Source organism: Leuciscus leuciscus (assembly GCF_965113295.1).
Source record: "Leuciscus leuciscus genome assembly, chromosome: 10".
Classification (NCBI taxonomy): domain Eukaryota; kingdom Metazoa; phylum Chordata; class Actinopteri; order Cypriniformes; family Leuciscidae; genus Leuciscus; species Leuciscus leuciscus.
In genome coordinates, this window is record NC_138734.1 from 36,031,578 (window position 1) to 36,050,257 (window position 18,680).

General features: G+C 38.0%; 2 protein-coding genes across 2 annotated transcripts; both read right to left on the bottom strand.

The window, feature by feature from the left end:
• Nucleotides 1–386: 386 nt before the first annotated feature.
• On the bottom strand, nt 387–9,284 carry cetp (cholesteryl ester transfer protein, plasma). Its single transcript, XM_082182546.1, has 16 exons — nt 9,085–9,284; nt 7,789–7,900; nt 7,574–7,705; nt 6,118–6,188; nt 5,924–6,011; nt 5,630–5,699; nt 5,375–5,435; nt 5,173–5,264; nt 4,904–5,083; nt 3,663–3,713; nt 3,303–3,452; nt 3,130–3,197; nt 2,994–3,036; nt 2,845–2,914; nt 2,680–2,765; nt 387–2,557 (listed from the first exon to the last, which is right to left on the bottom strand). Exons 1-16 carry the CDS (start codon nt 9,212–9,214, stop codon nt 2,480–2,482), a joined length of 1,482 nt encoding a protein of 493 aa, XP_082038672.1. The 5' UTR covers nt 9,215–9,284; the 3' UTR covers nt 387–2,479.
• Nucleotides 9,285–12,437: 3,153 nt separating this feature from the next.
• herpud1 (homocysteine-inducible, endoplasmic reticulum stress-inducible, ubiquitin-like domain member 1) lies at nt 12,438–18,659 on the bottom strand. Its single transcript, XM_082182104.1, has 8 exons — nt 18,306–18,659; nt 17,558–17,635; nt 16,489–16,572; nt 15,967–16,115; nt 15,746–15,856; nt 14,625–14,990; nt 13,598–13,715; nt 12,438–13,490 (listed from the first exon to the last, which is right to left on the bottom strand). The coding sequence occupies exons 1-8, from the start codon at nt 18,459–18,461 to the stop codon at nt 13,326–13,328; spliced, it is 1,227 nt and encodes a 408-aa protein (XP_082038230.1). The 5' UTR covers nt 18,462–18,659; the 3' UTR covers nt 12,438–13,325.
• Nucleotides 18,660–18,680: the final 21 nt, after the last annotated feature.

Consider the following 18,680-nt stretch of genomic DNA (forward strand, 5'->3'; position numbering starts at 1 on the left):
GCCAGGTTTAAAATTCACGTTTCATTTAGTTGACATATTAGAGTCATTGAACATTTGGTGTATGTAAGTGCTACTGAAATGGAGATTTCTGACTCAGTGCTTGAGAAACAAACTCATTAAAAAACTTAAAAGACATGTATTGTAAAGAAAATCTAGACACCATTGATAGAGTGTAATAAAAGAAACACTTAAATATGTATTTTGGATGTTTCATTTTGTTTCCCAGAAGAAAATCTTGACAACTGCCCTAGTTCCTTGGTGCTCATTAAGGCTCCAGTTCTCATTAATTGTAATTGCATGAAAAGGGGTATATTAATCTGGCGTATTATTCAAAATGTCTCCTTTTGTGTTCCACTGAGGAGTGTTTGAAATAAGATGAGAGTAAGTGATAACAGAAGTTATACTTTAATTTTTGGGTGACCAATCCCTTTAAGAATTGGTAAAATAATAGCCCATGTCTTTCGGAAGAAGAACAGGTTCAACCAGAAACCTGCAAAAACAATCGTGTGACAGCACCAGGAAATGTTTAATAATGGTAACACAATCTCTTAGTTGCATTATGGAGGTCATGAGATCATATTACTGAAGAACATGAAATAAAACAAGATTACTGTGATTCACATTTTCATATGTACAAAATTGATCAGTGTCACGGCTGGTGCCGTTTTGTGTTGTTCCCCTCCCCTTTCTTTTTACTTTCACTTTCTTAGCTCTGCGCCATTGGTGCTGCTCCCTGTCAATCATCGTTGGAGCCGATGACGTTGCCTCCACTTTCTTCCAATTAGCGGACACCAGGATACTACATGAAGACGCTGACACGGATCGGGAGACAGAAAATGCTTTGTTCGTGGTCTGTTGCTATTCTATGGGGGATTGTGATCAAGAGACGACGTTAATTCTGTGTGATGTGGGTTACCATTTTGTGCTGTATGTTCACATGTGTCTTGTGTGCTACATAAACGACTATTTTCCACCTCCCTTCATGTTGAAACCATTTGTTTAAACATGAACAGTTATTAAGGGGTTATTCCCTATATAGTCCAGTCATTTTAAGCCAAAATGGGGGTCAACCTTGAACAAATTGCAACAGAAGCAAACTCAACTGATTTTGTATCCTCAATATGTCCTGAGTAAGAAAAAAAAAAAGCCCCTTAGAAACCCATAGGGGAAAGTTTCGAAAAAGACCCAAATACACCCCATTCATACGCCTATTCATTCTTTTTCTTACGTGAATAGGGTAAAAATTTTAACCTTTAGATATCACCATGAAAATTACTGAGTTGATTACTTACATCAAGACAAACAAAAAAATTTATTACAAGTTTTTTGAAATTGTTTGTTAACATGGACAAACGGTGCATAATCTAATTACGTATGTGCTAATTTGCATAAATACCACAACAGATCTAAACATTGGGTATAGCCAGGTGAAAATGTCTTGTTGAATCTTGTTGACATATAACAGTAAAATACTTAATGTTAAGGTCTGAATGGAACCCATTTAGGCTACCCATGAGCATTAATACATAGAAGCAGGAAGAAGTACTTTAGAAACCAGCCTTTATTCATTTTTAAGAGATTGGGTTTGGGGCTGGGTCCGTGGTCCGTGGGACTGTTTCTAGGGGACGAGTCTGAGGGAAGAACAGGAGCCAATGGTAAGGAGAATGCAGAAGACAAAAGGTAGGCAAAATAAAAAGTGAATCCCCAGAAACAGTCCCACGGACCCAGCCTCAAACCCCATCTCTGCAATAATAATGAATAAAGGCTGGTTTCTAAAGTAGGCTACTTCTTCCTGCCTCTATGTATTAATGCTCATGGGTAGCCTAAATTGGTTCCATTCAGACCTTAACATTAAGTATTTTACTATTATGTGTTAACAAGATTGAACAAGACATTTTCACCTGGCTATACCCAATGTTTAGATCTGTTGTGGTATTTATGCAAATTGGCACACATGTAATTAGATTATGCACCGTTTGTCCATGTTAACAAACAATTTCAAAAAACGTAATACATTTTTTGTTTGTCTTGTTGTAAGTAATCAACTCAGTAATTTTCATGGTGATATCTAAAGGTTAAAAGTTTTACCCTATTCACGTAAGAAAAAGAAAGAATAGGTGTATGAATGGGGTGTATTTGGGTCTTTTTCGAAACTTTCCCCTAATGGGTTTCTTCTGGGCTTTTTTTTCCTCACTCAGGACATATTGAGGATACAAAATCAATTTAGTTTGCTTCTGTTGCAATTTGTTCAACCTTTTTTCATAAAATGACTGGACTAATAGGCCTACCCCTTAATAACTGCAGCGGACGTAACAATCAGCTACACAAAACATCAAACTTCTTTACAAACAAGCAAAAATGCCAGTAGCTTAATTCATATTTTTTGTGTATGTAATGCATGTGTGCATGTCTGTGAGTGTTTGTTTTTTTGTTTTGTTTTTTTGCGAGAAAGAGAAAAATTAAAGAGAAGATAAGACTGTCAATCCAGTGTCCTCTTCAGAAATTCCACCAGCAGATGTTGTGGAAAACCAAAATCCAGCTGGACCACCACATACCCCTGTACATTCACAATTAAAAAATAAGACAACAATGTTACCGTTCAAAGTGTTTTTCTTTGATATCATACATTATGACTGTAAAATACAGATTGATAATTATCTGCTAGTGAAATATACTCACGTCCTGAGGTAAAACTTCAGGATTGATGATGTCAAAGAGATAAAGCCCCTGTTCATCCATCAAAGCGGTTAATTCTGGCTCCAGGTCTGAGGGGAGAGATGAAATATGATGCAAAGATATAGAAACACATGATTTATATTGCTTGGTTATGGTGGCCACACTTACATGATATGACTTTGGGGATTCCCATCTTTTCCACAGCCTCCTGTAGATAAACTCTCAAGCTGTCTGCCACCTTTGAGGAGGTCATATAGCATTTATGATGATAAAATAGGTGATGTATGAAATATATAAATTAATACATTAATTCTCACCTCAGTGGCTCCTTCTGATGTAGAGACTTTTTCTATAGAGATACTGCTTTCGTCACAAAACAGAAAAGAAAACTTCAAATCAGGGACATAAAACTTAAAATGTGATTGTGCAGAATCTATCTCCTTTATAACTTACTGCTCTGCAGTGGCTTTCAGAATTAGTTTCTTCTTTGCATATGAGGCTTTTACAACAACTGTCACACCCTGTAAGCAAATAAACCATTGAAAACACAACATAGTGAAAATGTCCCAATAACAAGCAATTTTTGTCATCTATATCTAGTATCTCCTTAATGTGCTTTAGCTTACGGTCTCAAAATAAAGTACTGGCACGTCTTGACTATCCAGCAAGAGCTCGACTCCAGCCACAGCTCTGACAGATGAGCCCTCTGTGGTGGTCCGCAAGTGTGGAACTGACACACTCCTCGCCTTTAACATTGGACCCTCTGAGGACAGCCACTAAAGAGAATGTAAAATCCACCATCACACTTGCACAAACACGCAGGTGCTCTAGTTTGAAATGACGGTTGGTGTGCGTCGGAAGGAAAACATTTATTTGCATGTTCGTTCCAATGGCAGTGTATAAAATGAGTCATTGAGTCATTCTAAAATGTCAGTCATTTCCTCCCCTTTGTGCAGTTTGAATATTCGTAATGAGTGCTTTAGTACCTTGCTCAATAATTCAGGCCTGGCTGAGGACAGCTCCGTCTGAAACAGATCCTGTAAAATAGACAGACACATGCTCGTGAGTATGCCTAGAAAAAAATCATTGCATGGTTAATAGTTCACTAAAACTAAAACCATTTTAAAAAATACGATAGCCTACTCAAAATAAATTAACGTTAACTGAAATACAACATTTATCATTTAACTTAATTTACTAAAATAACTAAAACAAAAAATTAACACACACATACATACAAACACACATACATATATATACTGTATATAACACTGTTTTCTACAAATGTTGTGTTATGAAAATTTATGTAATACAGATAGTAAATTTGACTTAAAGGGTTAGTTCATCCAAAAATGTAAATTCTGTCATTAATTACTCACCCTCATGTCATTCCAAACCCGTAAGACTTTTTGTTCATCTTCGGAACACAAATGAAGAATTTTTAAATGAAATCTGGGAGATTTCTGTCCTTCCATTGACAGCTACGCAACTACCACTTTCAAGCACCAGAAAGGAAGACATCATTAAAGTAATCCATGTGACTCCAGTGGTTTAGCCTCAATTTGAAGAACTTTCTTTTGTGAGAGTACTTTCTTTGTGCAAAAATAAATAATAATTGACCACTTTATTCACAAAATATTAATCTCCAACGTTCACAAGAAGAGCACCACGACGCATCCGTGCTGTATTGACCCAAGACGTTGTTGCGTGAATGCATGTCGGACCAGTGGAGTCACATGGATTACTTTAAATTATGTCTTTTTACTACCTGTATGGGGTTTGAAAGTGGTAGTTGGGTAGGATGTCAATGGAGGGACAGAAAGCTCCCAATTTTCATTAAAAATATCTTAATTTTTGTTCCGAAGATGAACGAAGGTCTTAAGACCACGACATGAGGGTTAGTAATTAATGACAGGATTTTCATTTTTGGGTGAACAACCCTTTAATTCCATATACACTACACAGACTTATATCTGTAAATATGGTCTTTGCTTATATGTCTTAGTTTTTTTTTTTCTTTCTGTCTTTTTCCTAGAACAAGGTTTTCAATGCAAAAAGGTCCTTTTACCTTTTTCATGTTTTTCATTTAGATGCAAAAAATATATCTGCTCAAAAGCACCCCCTGGAGTTTAAAAGCATGAATTACATCACACAAATGCTGCGTATAGCTACAAACTTTCATAATACAAATGGCTCCAAACACATCTAATACTGAATGATATCATACTGTGAGTTCTGGTCCAGAGATATTGCGAATAAATCGTCCATCATGGTGTGCGGCGCCAATTAAGGAGTCAAGGAGCACATCGGAGATCCAGAAGTAAAGCATGCGGTTCTCAGTCAATTGGGAGGGGTTAAACACAGAGGTGTTGAGGTCTGAGGTAACATTATTAAATGTAACCAAACCCTGTTTATCAGAAGAACAACAGTAATCACATAATACGATATGCATTTGTTTGAACAAAATCTTTAAGAATAAAATCTTTATAATCAGACCTTATGATATGATTCTATATAATTAGATTTGATGATGGGGGAAGAGGTCACAGAGATGTCTACACCGATGTTCCCATCACTAATAAACTGCTCTGCACACACAGAGAGAGATGTCACATCAATACAGAGCAGATACACATAACACATAACCACAAACTCACACAAGACTGGTACATTAGCATACGAGAGCTCTGAATTTTACCTGCTTGCTCCTGTATGAAGGTCGCTAGTATGTTGGCCACATTGTTTATTTCCTTACAGATCTGTTAGAAAGGAAAAATAATGTTTTTGTGCTAATGTTTTGAGCACCTGATAACAAATGATAACCAGATAACAGAAAACAAAGTTCTAGTTACTGGAATAATGATTGTTTGAGAACCTTGCTAGAACGTTAGCTAAAATTCTGAGAACATGTTAGCTGGACAATCATATGGAACAGGAAACTAGGCACACTCACCTGTGACTTTACTACTAACTTCACTGTGAAAGTCACAATGTCTGTGAACATTCTTTTCAGCCATCCAGGTCTGCACACAGTCAAAATGAGAGTCATTTAAATGCTCTTGCAAATTAGCAGTGCTTAAGGGTGGAACATATTGTGTCAAATTGATCTCCAGGAAGTGCTATTTATACTCATAACCAAAGACTTTGACCTAGATATAAATCAAAACCCAGATCTAAATGTTGTTTGTATCGTTGTATGGTCTGATCACTTCTAGTGTCTCTCAGTAATGTGAAATGTCGAACTCACTCTCTGTCTCCCTGCAGGAGCAGCTTCAGTTTGTGAAATGTGAGGTAACAGTCTGATGTGTCTGCAGCCACTCTGCCCTTTCCACAGTCTGACACACAATCACATCTCTTTTTAGACAATAACTAGTACAGGGAATTCAGGATTAAGTAAGTAATGTCAAACAGAGCCGTCTAAACAAAATGTGACTCACTCACATAGTTTTGGATTGATGACCAGGTCAATTTGCGACTCAACTTCAAAATCCAGTGACTGTTTCAGGCTGAGTCTGTTTAAGAAAGAACATGGCAATGCAAATTTACATCGATTTTACTGTTGTGATAGAAAGAAAGACAAACTAAGCAACAATAAATGGTACTTGCCACAAATACGGTATACTTTGTCTCGTGACTTTCAAGTAAAAGAGGCACAAATTCCATGTTAAAAATGTATACATAAAAAGTAAGATTCCGAAAAATCCCGTTTGTCAATTTTTTTAAATCTTCAAATATTCAACCCTGTTAAGTTATTGCAGAAATATATATATATATACACTCACACACACACACACACACACACACACACACACACACACACACACACACACACACACACACACACACACACACACACACACACACACACACACACATACATACATACATAGTGTATATATATATATATATATATATATATATATATATATATACACACACACACACACACACACACACATACACATACACACACACGTGTGTGTATATAAACAGTACAGGCCAAAAGTTTGGACACATTACTATTTTTAATGTTTTTGAAAGAGGTTTCTTCTGCTCATCAAGCCTGCATTTATTTTATCAAAAATACAGAAAAAAATGTAATATTGTGATATATTATTACAATTTTAAATAATTGGTTTTCAATTTATTATACTTTAAATTATCATTTATTTCTGTGATGCAAAGCTGAATTTTCTGGATTTTTCAAAAACATTAAAAATAGTAATGTGTCCAAACTTTTGGCCTGTACATGTTTAAGTGTAAGAATGATGAAATTCAAAAATATTTACAAACTAACATCACATGCTAGCTCATACTGAGTGACAGCTAAATCTAGTGACAGCTAGAATTATTAATGAATTATGAATTTGGATATTTTTATGATGTCCATTTAATGCTTTTTTCTATGAAATTACAACAACAACAAAATCACAGTTCTTGGCTGTAAATTTTATTTAGACATTTTAGACATTATTTAGAAATTTTGCAAACTTCATAAAAAAACTAAAAAGAAAATAAAACAGCTCAAATAATGTTTATTCTGTCTTCCTGAGGTTCATGATCAAATTTTCTGAGTACCTTGAAAATACATATTATTTCATTTTTGACAGCATAAAAATAAATAAAACAGAACTATGATTCTGTAACTGAAATATAAGTGTAGTGTGGAAGAAACCTTGAAGACCTTTCTCCAGATAGGAGCACTTTTGGACAAAACACCCTAATGAACGCTGTTCAGTGAAGCAATGTGAACAGCAATAATCTGCCGCCGGAGATCTTTGCGTGTTGAGAGGTTAAACAAAAGACCACTGTTTTACAAAAACATATGTAGAGTAGAGCACAGGGTTAAACCACAGCTGTGCTATTACAGGAACCTGTAATAAAAAGAAACACTCACAGCCAGCTGCCATATCCATAGTTGATGGTCCCTTTGAATACAGCAGAAACGTTTGAAATGGAGATCCCAATTCCTTCATTCTCTTTCAGCTCAAACTCACTCTTTCCGATGGAAAGGTTATGGATCTCTAAGCTGTGGGTGAAGTGGGAAAGAAGAGTGTCGTGAGATACAGAATGTTACCACATAGCATGTAAGCAACTGCAGGAGTTCCTTACTTATGGAATCCATATTTCACCGTCCCAAAGCCAATTGATCGCTCTCCATCTACGCTGGGATATCTGGCATGCTGAAAAGCGGCCTGTATGACTTCAGTGGTCTTCTCATTCACTGAGGAATCAAGGCAGGGAGATATTTATTCTCTCAAGTGTTTCCCAAACTCGCATGGGGTTTATGAGTTGATGAGAGGCAAATAATGAATTAAATCATAAACATTTAAAATTGATTTATTTTTCAAATAAAAACAAACAATTTAAAACATCCTATAAAAAGATTAAATATTTTATTTGATAACCTGAATATTTTATTCATTAATCAACAAACTATAAACAAGTGACAGTGTTGTTAAATAATTGAAATATTAGATTAAATTTCAGGGGCTACTTCAAGTAAATATTTTAAGTTAAAGTGATTTGGCATGCAGCCAAAAAAAAGTTTGAGAATCCCTGTACAAGTTTTTTAAGTTTAGAACTTAGTTTAGTTATATTTTAAGTTAAAATGTATAATTATAAGGGAATATTTTAGGTTTTATGTCTCCTCCATTTTACTTGATAATGTGTTTTATAATTGTATTGACTTTTATGCTGTTCTTATTGAATTGTCCTGCAATCATTTTCTATTTCACAATCTTTACATATTACACAAATATTCTAATAATAGCTTTAAATGATACATTATACAACTGTTTTAAATTAAATATAGCATGTTACACAGCATGACACCTCTTTCATGCTTAATACATTAACTATCTATTAAAAAACAGATATTATCATTTATTCTGCATGAAAAAAAGGGGGTCTTGATAATGTTTGAAGTTATTTTTACCATCATTTTGAAACCTCTTTTTTGCTGTCTGGTTAGTACTAACAGTTCCTAAACTGTTTTTGCAATTCCTCCATGCCATTTTGAGTGTAATAGACTTCTGCCATAGCTCAACTTGGCATGTTCATGAGAAAAGTAGCAATGTTCAATTTGTGAAGTCTCAACCTCCATAACGGTTTTGAAACTAAGCTCATGTTACTGTGCATTGCAATAGCACGGAAAAAAACTGACCAGGACCATTGTTAAAACAGCTCCACGGATATTTGACACTGTCCCCTTAAAAATAAACCTTAACCTCAAGCTTTGTATTGACTACAACTCTTGGCCTTGTTTCTATCTTGCATTAATTAAATTACCATTATTTTGCACTCTGGTTGCTTTGAATGAATTCTGCTCCAAAATAATGAATATCAAAACATAATACTCACTTACAAACAAGGTATAAGTACAAAAATCACAGAGAGAATACTTACGGACTACAGCTGCAGGATAGGTAAGTCTACAAACAGTTCCTGTAAACCTGTAGGCCGAGGGAGGATCCAGACAACAACTACTTATTTTTACCAGAGCGAGAAAAAGGAACAACGCTGTACTCCTCTCCATCTCAACAAAGTCTGAATGGATACAGATGAGCCTCTCTCTCTTAATGTTATTAGGGCTACTCTTTCAGCAAGTATTTGAGTAGGAGGGACAGATTCAGAGGTAGGCCCAAAGGAAGAGGGGGTGGACAGGGCCTGTAATGTTTGATTTGCAGTGCCTCTCTTCTGGAGAACAGAGGAGAACACGCAAATGTCCCTGGGGTCGACTAACAAATGTTTCTCAAGGTTATTGGAGGACAGTAAACCGTGCACAGGAATGTTTTTCTGGACATTCTGCTGTTCAAAACAAATAAGAGATAGGACAGAGTGGACAAGAGTAGGCCAAAGTTCATAGGGGTGGACAAGCTCTTAGGCGGTGGTGTAAAGTGCAGATTGGACACCCCGAAATGGACAGTTATGTAGATAAAATAATAGAAATACGTCTGGACGTTATCACCACAGTCCACAGGAAGTGGCTTTAGAAACAAGAAGATGCCTACAACGATCTCAAAGAAGATGCCTACAGGAGTGGGGATAGGATCTTGTATAATCAGGCCAGGAACACATTGACAAAGGAGATTGAAGTGGCTAAGAAGAGCTATGCCAAAAAGCTGGAAAACCAGTTTTCCTCCAACGACCCTGCATCAGTGTGGAAAGGCCTGAAAGACATTACCAACTACAAGACACCATCCCCCAGCATCGACAGCAACAAGCATCTTGCGAACGAGCTGAATGTCTTTTACTGTAGATTTGAGACCCCCGATCAGACACCCCATACCCGCCCTGACCATCTCTCTACACAGCCATCAACACCTCCAGCCATCCCCCTCCCCTCCCCCCCTGCACTTCAGATCAGTGAGGATAATGTGCGTCAGATCTTCAGGAAACAGAAGAGAAGGAAAGCACCAGGCCCAGACGGTGTTTCACCAGCCTGTCTGAAAACCTGCGCTGACCAGCTGGCCTCTATCTTCTCACTGATCTTCAACAGATCACTGGAGCAGTGCAAAGTCCCTTTCTGCTTTAAACGCTCCACCATCATCCCAATCCCGAAGAAACCAAAGATCACAGGACTCAATGACTACAGACCTGTTGCCTTAACATCTGTGGCCATGAAGTCATTCGAAAGACTGGTGTTAGCATATCTGAAGGACATCACTGGACCCTTGCTGGACCCCCTGCAGTTTGCCTACAGAGCAAACCGGTCTGTGGATGATGTGGTCAATATGGGACTGCATTACACCCTACAACATCTGGACAAACCAGGGACCTATGCAAGGATTCTGTTCGTGGACTTTAGTTCTGCCTTCAACACCATCGTCCCATCACTGCTCCAGACCAAACTGACCCAGCTCTCTGTCCCTAGCTCCATCTGTCAATGGATCACCAGCTTTCTGACAGACAGACAACAGCTAGTCAGAATGGGCAAAATCACGTCCGACAGCCGCACCATCAGCACCGGTGCTCCACAGGGATGTGTTCTCTCACCACTGCTCTTCTCCCTGTACACAAATGACTGCACCTCTAAAGACACCTCTGTCAAGCTCCTGAAGTTTGCGGACGACACTACTGTTATCGGACTCATCCGGAACGGTGACGAGTCTGCGTACAGACAGGAGGTGGAGCAGCTGGCTCTTTGGTGCAGTTATAACAACCTGGAGCTGAACACGCTCAAAACAGTGGAGATGATCGTGGACTTCAGGAGAAACCCCCCTGCACTCCCTTCACTCACCATCATGGACAGCACTGTGACTGCAGTAGAGTCATTCAGGTTCCTGGGCACCACCATCTCTCAGGATCTGAAGTGGGACACTCACATAGACTCTATTGTGAAGAAAGCCCAACAGAGACTGTACTTCCTGCGTCAGCTGAGGAAATTCAACCTGCCACAGGAGCTGCTCGTACAGTTCTACTCAGCTGTCATCCAGTCCATCCTCTGCACTTCCATCACCGTCTGGTTCGGCTCTGCTACCAAAACCGACCTCCGTAGACTACAGCGGATAGTTCGGACTGCTGAGCGAATCACTGGCACTACCCTTCCCACACTCAAAGTACTGCACTCATCCAGAGTGAGTAAAAGGGCTCGCAAAATCACTCTGGACCCGTCACACCCAGCACACTTTCTGTTTGAACTGTTACCGTCTGGTCGACGCTACAGAGCACCGAGCACAAAAACCACCAGACACAGGAACAGTTTCTTTCCCCAGGCCATCTACCTCATGAACACTTAAATGTTCCCCTACTGTGGTACAAACATGTGCAATACTTCCCTCAGACATTTCATTATAGCACCTTATAACTTTATATATATTTATAATTTATAATCTTTTATTTCTATTTTATTTTTATTTTTTTTCTATTTTTTATTTATACTTATGTTACTTGTCACTTGTCTTGTCACTTTATATTGTATGTGTACTGGAAGCTACTGTCACCAAGACAAATTCCTCGTATGCGCAAGCATACTTGGCAATAAAGCTCTTTCTGATTCTGATTCTGATTCTGATTCTAGAAAGGAATAACCCATACAAAACAAGTTATGTGCTTAGCAGATGCAAGCCAACAGACAGTTGAGTATGCTTAGGCATACATATTATAATCGGGCCACGATAGGTTTCTGTGTTGTTAAGTATTCTATTCATCGGTCTGTCCAAATATAGGCTACATGTGTCACGATTTTGGTCTATGTATTTTGGGACTCTTATTTTGAAGTTCTTTCTGTTCCGTTTTTACCTAGTTTCCCTTTTCCTGTTTAGTTCCCTCACTGTGTATTTAATCCCTCAGTTCTTTGTCTTGTGTTGAAGTTTTGTGCTGGTGTCTTTATGTATGGTTCCTGATGTTTATTAAATGTGATTTTACCATTCATCTGCGTCAAGCATCTTGGGATTATCAAGTCAAGCCAGTGTGTGACAACATAACACACTATCAAATATTTAAAGAATAAAAAAAGTTTGCCATTCTTGCTTAGAATACACAACAACGCAGATGCCAATTGTAATGCGACTTGCAAAAATCTCAATAATACCATTTCATTGGTATTATTTTTAATTTATTTATTTATTAGTCTCACTGAATTTTTTTTTTTTTAAGTGCTTGTACATAAACTGGTAGCACGTGGTCAAAGGTAAAACCTAAAAATATATTTTTTTAAAGCCAAAAAATTAAATCAAAACATAGGAGAAAACCTACGCTACACAAACAGAATGCAGCTCGCATTTATATTACACTTTTCAAAGAATTTCAATATGAAATTGAAACAAAGTTGTTTATTTCTTTTTTCATTTTCTGGTACAAAGAGGCTTATCTTATTAATGTTAATAAACAATGCTATTTTATACATACAATTAAATGACAGCAATGCTACAGTGTTGATAAATACCAGATTAAAAACTTTTTATTTTTTAGTCTCTCAGAACCATACCTGTCCTAATTTCTGTCCTCCACTCTTGCAGGTACCAAAGTGCAGTTCCTTTGTGTAAAGAAAATGCAAAATTGCACGTCATTGAAATTGAAATTCGTTCGCCTTTGTTTCATCACAAAGTCAACAGCAAACACTGGTGCTCTTTAAATTGCAAATTCTGCTCAAACTACTTGAACGCATACCAAACCTTCTTCATAAATATTAACAATATTCATTTCACAGGTTGAATACAATTTTTAAAAAAGCACATGTAAGCATATTTAACTTGCATAAACACCATTAGCTTCAAAGTGCCACAAATGCCATTCTCCCAAGCACCCTCCTTCAATTCATGCAAAATCAATGTATGGCCTTCGTTGTCCATTATACTAGAACCTTAATAAGATAATCCCATGAGTTTAATCCTTGGATCACTCATCGTAGAGCACTTCAAGAGAATGAAGCCCTGGTGACAGGAGCCTATATAAGAGGATCAGGCCAGGAGACTGATACCATTGATTCCAGTCGGTGTAGTTATCTAAAGTGCTAAGCAAAAACTGTCCAGCAATATTTACAACTCCATGTCCATGTTTATACAGAATGTGCAACCAATGTTCACATAGGCAAAGGACTGGAAAGTGCTACTATTTCTAGTACTTGTAGCCTTCATGTATAATGTCCAGTCTAAATGGTCAAGCCAAGGGTCCAGTTTTGTCGTTTCAGTCCAAATGCTTCCAATTCAGTTTGCAATGCCCTGTGGAGCCTCAGGTATCAAAGAAGCGAAAAAGGCTTTGAAAAACACCCATGCCGTCCATAGGAGGGGTCGTCTAACTGGGGTAACAGGCACTGCTATCATGGCGGGTTCAACAACTTCGGCATCCTCCACTTCAGCAGGGGGCGGCACCTTCAGGACAAAATGAGAATTATTAAATCACACACACGCCTACACACGACACTTATCCAAGTATAATTAGTTCTTATTTTCTTTCTTAAACAGAAACTATGACTCACTGGTTCTGGATGTCTGAGCTCATTTTGGTTCTGCTGGTTCTGTATGACCTCTGGTGCTGGCTGATTGTGAGGCCTGGCTTGGGGTCTCCGTCTAAAAGGAAACCAGCCTGCGGTGTGTCTGAAAGAGAGAAAAAGAACCATAAGAATAGCTTCAAAAAGGGAATCAGGGCTCCATGAGCTCCATTTCCATTAAAATTACACAATTTATTTTAAAATAGTCAGCCATTAGCACCTCAACTGTGCTCATTCATACATTACTAAATCACGAGAGGACGCCCAAACTGTTTGTACGGTGGGGTGGGTCAAGATAAGGCCATAACATTGAACACCCTCAGATCAAACTGAATATTGCTGGAGTGCTACGCACTAGTCTGCAGAGGAGTCAAACTGCCACGTTTGCAGAGATAAAGTATCAGAAGTTAATTGTTATCAGTTATAACAGCTGGAGTTCAACCAAAAAAGTCTCAGAATGCCACCAACCAATCAGCAGTCATGTACAGGAAGATGTTTTTATCTCTCTATCAGGGATCAGAAGTGCTATCTGCTCATTTTTGCTTGCTTAAGCTACTCATTCCTTTCATACACTTGCATTTTTCCACTGACGTGGACAATAAAACATACTAAAACACTCAAACAGAGATACCTGCTCTATAATTCAGGGGCGCAGCAACACAAAACATACAGTGCTACCAAACTGAATGATTTCTGAATTAATGATTCTTATGAGGCGTTTCATTTTTGTGAATCAAAAACATACAGCACAACCAGTGTTTGCCAATTTCCCAAACAAATGGTTCTTATGAACTGGTTATTTTTAGTGAAACAAAAACAATCAGTGTGACCAGTGTAGTCCAATTCCCTAAACATATAACCTGCACGAACCTGTTCTTTTTAGTGAATCAAAAACATACAGGGCGGACTTCAACTTCAACCCAGAACAAATGACTCGAAAACACTAACCACATGTTTCTGAATATTATGTTTGCAAAATTACAAAATAGATGTTCGGCGTTCAGTTTAAACTTACAGGTACATAATAACCAGGCTGCTCATGACCAGGACGAAGCGGCTCATGCTGGAGTAGTAGTACACGATGCTCAGGAAGACACCCAATCGGGATGCGGTGTACACCCAGTCCAGCCAGTCGCGGTTTATGTCCTCCTCGTCTTCCATCACAGGGCCACCCTGGGCATTCATTCTAAGATTCTGATTTGCTCCCTCTGGGTTGATGAACGCAGGACCTGGGGCGTTCTGATTGGCTGGCAGGTTGTTGATGGGACCTTGATTGGGTAAAGCTGCAGGTACAGCGGCTTGATGAGGGCCGACAGGCAGTGAGGTAGCAGCGGCGGGGACGGCCATCGGAGCGGAGGCGGCAGCTGTCATGGCAGCGTGACTGAAACAACACAGATTGTACAATCTTGCTAATGTTTTTATTTAATAGTAATAATACATTTAAAGTGCCCCTATTATGCAATTTTAAAGGCTCTTAATTTTGTTTTGGAGGTCTCCTAAAATAGGTTTACATGCATCACATTTCTCAAAGAGTCTGAAAATAGCTTGTTCAAAGATTCAGTCTCTCTAAACCCCTCCGTTCTGCGAACGTACTCTGCTCTAAATGGTCAGACGGCTCCCAGTCTGTTGTGATTGGTCTACAGCTTATCACGCTTATATGAATTTTAGCTCCGGAAGCACAATGACATCGGTTTTTCCGTACCAATTCCAGTGAGAGTCCTTATCCTTTTGAACTGCATACACGTTGTTCACGGGCAGCAAATGAAGACTATAGGCTGGCATTATGTAACTTTGTTACATTGTTACGCAAGTATGTAACAGGAGGTGAGACTGGAAGACTCGTTTTAGCCGTTCAGAATAGATTATTTCTTTTAGGAGACACTTTGATCGTTCACAAACAGCTATATTACACATTGCATGAAATGTAATATTCGAAAAAGCATATAGAGGCACTTTGATGATAATAAAATTGGCCAAATTGTGAAGCCCTAAAAACATGCAAACCTGGAGCTTTTTTTTTTTATCTCATTTTACAATCGCAATTTAGATAAGGAAGGAAAAAGTGTGCAATTACATGTTTTTTTTTACCTAAATTGTGCAGCCCAAAAATGTAATGTCTATATAGGGTGTACTTACTATTGCATGTAGTATTGGCGGGCATACATTTGCTGCAACCACAGAAGCTGTTGTGGACTGTAAAGGGAGTAAGTGGGGAAGGCTGGGTGGGTCATCGCTGCTGTTAAAGGCCTGTGAATGAAGGACAAACATTAACGTTAAACTCAACTTACACATTAACATTCATACACCTTTAATACTTACGGTACTGAATCTAAATTTGACAAAAGACAAGAACTCACATAGATGTGTCAGCACTAGTGCCAGGCCAGACGGCATGACCTCGCTGTCTAAGGCCATCCGTGGAGGTCACGGACGGTCCTGGAGACTCTGAGCTCTGGGTAGCAGTTAGTGGGGAGTGCTGGGAACTCTGCTGCTGTGTTGATGTCACCTACACCAAAGATTTGAAAGAGAAACACACTTGATTATTAAGCAGGAAAACCAGAACAGATGCATGAGACACTATGAAACTTCATGTGAAATTTGCTACAGGATTTGGTTTATGCAAACAAGGATGCAGAAAGGAACAGGAAGTAAGCAGCTGTGTGGTGATATCTCCACCCAACTGAACAAGCACAGCATTACCCTGAGAGACAGGAAACCGCCACATCTGAACCATAATGTAAGGTGATCAAATATATTGTCTTGGAGCTAAATTCAGGACATGAAACTTCTAAATAAACAGAATGTCTGTTTTTACATGTAGCACTAGATCATTCCACATGGTGAAACCCTAATATAAACAGTAGATAAGAATAGCATACTTTGGGTCTTGCTCCTAGCTGGGTAGCAGGTTGGGGTCTCACAGCACACACCAGGTGAAGCGTGGGCTTGGTATCTGTAGGAACCTGAAGAAAAAGTTGGGGGTTTTTTCAGTTCTTTTGACAGAAACAAGAGGTAACATGCTTTTTGAGATGGCAAAGGCATACACCAAAGGAACTATCATTTTGTGAAAGAGAAAGCTTTGAGAGATTGGATAAACCATGAGACTATCACATTGTTTTTTATCGCCGTGTCACGCTTTTGATGGCATGACATCTATCAGGTGACAGGCTTTCACCATGTTACAACAAATGTCCTTTTTTCAAATTCACAACTCGCTTGAGAGGCTGCTAAGTGCTTTTAAATTAGACACACTTGAGCACATGGTAAGAAGATCAGGCTGAGGATACAGTACAAGAGGTGTCTGTGGTTCCTCCCGTTATTATTATTTTGTTGTTGTTGTTGTTGTTGTTGCTTTGACAAAAACAATGACAAAACTATCAGTGTTTTGCCAACACCCCTGCCTTTCAGGATAGCTAAATTTATACACTGAATCTTTTCTGTAACCCTGAATTTTGTTTCAGGGACATGGTCATGCTTTATTTCTACTGTAAATTCAACCATAAATGCCAAAAATAATGCTTATGATTATTTTTGATAGATTTTTCTGGATGTTCCTTCTGGTAATGAAGAGTATTTTATAAAAATAGCCTGCAAATAATTTGTTAAAATTTGTATTTGTTTAATAATAAAATAATATTATTATATTAATATATTTTAAATATATAATACACATAAAATATAAATACATACAATTTTATCATTTTAAATGATAATAAAGTTTCAAAATCATAGATTTGTTTATGTAAATATTAAATCTTAACAAAGAAATAGCTGGAATTCAATTTTTTTTTTTTTTTCATAGTTGGAAGCAGGTAAAGATAAGATACTGTAGAAAGTAAACAAGTGTAAGCCTCATGCATTCCAACCCATGTGTACATGTCTGTTGCAGTCACTTGGCAACCCTGAAATAAACACAAAAAGGACCTCATAGATGGTAAAGTCCCTCACCTTTGAGAAAACGTCTCTCACAAGCAGGTTGTCCTGAAGCAGCTTGCCTGAGTAAATGAGTCTCTGGTCTTTCTCAGCCTAAAAGAAAATGAGTCCAAACGTCAGATAGTACCTAGAAAGTCCGTTTTGTAACACTTTATTTCAAGGTGACGTAGTTACACTTTACTACATGTACTTACTATAATAACAGTAAATTATGCATAATTACAAGTAACTAACCCAAAACCAAACCCTAACTCTATAACAAGAACGTGTAGTTAATTAATATTAATAAATAGTTATTTAAGTGACTACAATGTAACAACGTTACCTTAAAATAAAGTGTAACCGTCTGTTTTTGCACAATGATATTAATCTAATGGTTGAAATGACAGATGTTTGTGAGAAGTAAAAACATACAACAAACTTCACATGTAACGTACATAAGACGTTATGTAATGTAACAATGTAACGTATACATCATGTATATCTTATGTACATAAGACATACATTATGCTTCCGTATAATGCAAAATAACTAGTAGTAGAGAGGAATGATGTGATAAATTATTAATTTACTAACACTATAAAAAAAGAAACCAATGGGGTGGAAATTCATCTTCTGTTTATAGAGTGCTAATGATTTATTGACATAAAGATATTTCCTGCGTTGCTCAGCCATGCTAGCTGGGTGTTGTATGTTGAGGAATGCTTACGACTCGCTAGATGTAACCCGATACCAATAGAATAAGAAACCAATCCAAACCTACCGGGTTGTTGGGATAAACCTCGGAGAGGTGACATTTGAGGTCTTTTACGGTCCAGTCCACGCGCACTCCCTCGATCAGCTGATCGCCGTGAAACTGATTTGGCGTTTTAATAACCAGCGAGATGGTCTCTTTATCCGAGACCTTAGAACTTTCCATTTTTCCTTCGCAGTCTAACCAATTAGAACTATATTAATGATCGCATAAAATATCGACAGTAATTTTCGAAGACTTCACCACTCGATTAGTCAAAAGGACAATACACGATAAGGAAAGGTAGAGGTTCCTGATTCAAGAAGTTTCGGGCTGCTCATAAGCCATGAAGTATTTGCGTGTAGTTTCCCAAACACACTGTGGCCGCCTGTGATTGGCTGGGAC

Coding starts and splice junctions, on each gene's coding strand:
- herpud1 (XM_082182104.1), bottom strand. CDS start 18,461: ATGGAAAGTTCTAAGGTCTCGGATAAAGAGACCATCTCGCTGGTTATT. Junction 17,636..18,305: donor AGGTTTATCCCAACAACCCG/GTAGGTTTGGAT, acceptor ATTTTCTTTTAG/GCTGAGAAAGACCAGAGACT. Junction 13,491..13,597: donor AGCTCAGACATCCAGAACCA/GTGAGTCATAGT, acceptor TTTGTCCTGAAG/GTGCCGCCCCCTGCTGAAGT.
- cetp (XM_082182546.1), bottom strand. CDS start 9,214: ATGGAGAGGAGTACAGCGTTGTTCCTTTTTCTCGCTCTGGTAAAAATA. Junction 6,012..6,117: donor GGTCATCAATCCAAAACTAT/GTGAGTGAGTCA, acceptor ATTGTGTGTCAG/ACTGTGGAAAGGGCAGAGTG. Junction 2,915..2,993: donor CATCAGAAGGAGCCACTGAG/GTGAGAATTAAT, acceptor ACCTCCTCAAAG/GTGGCAGACAGCTTGAGAGT.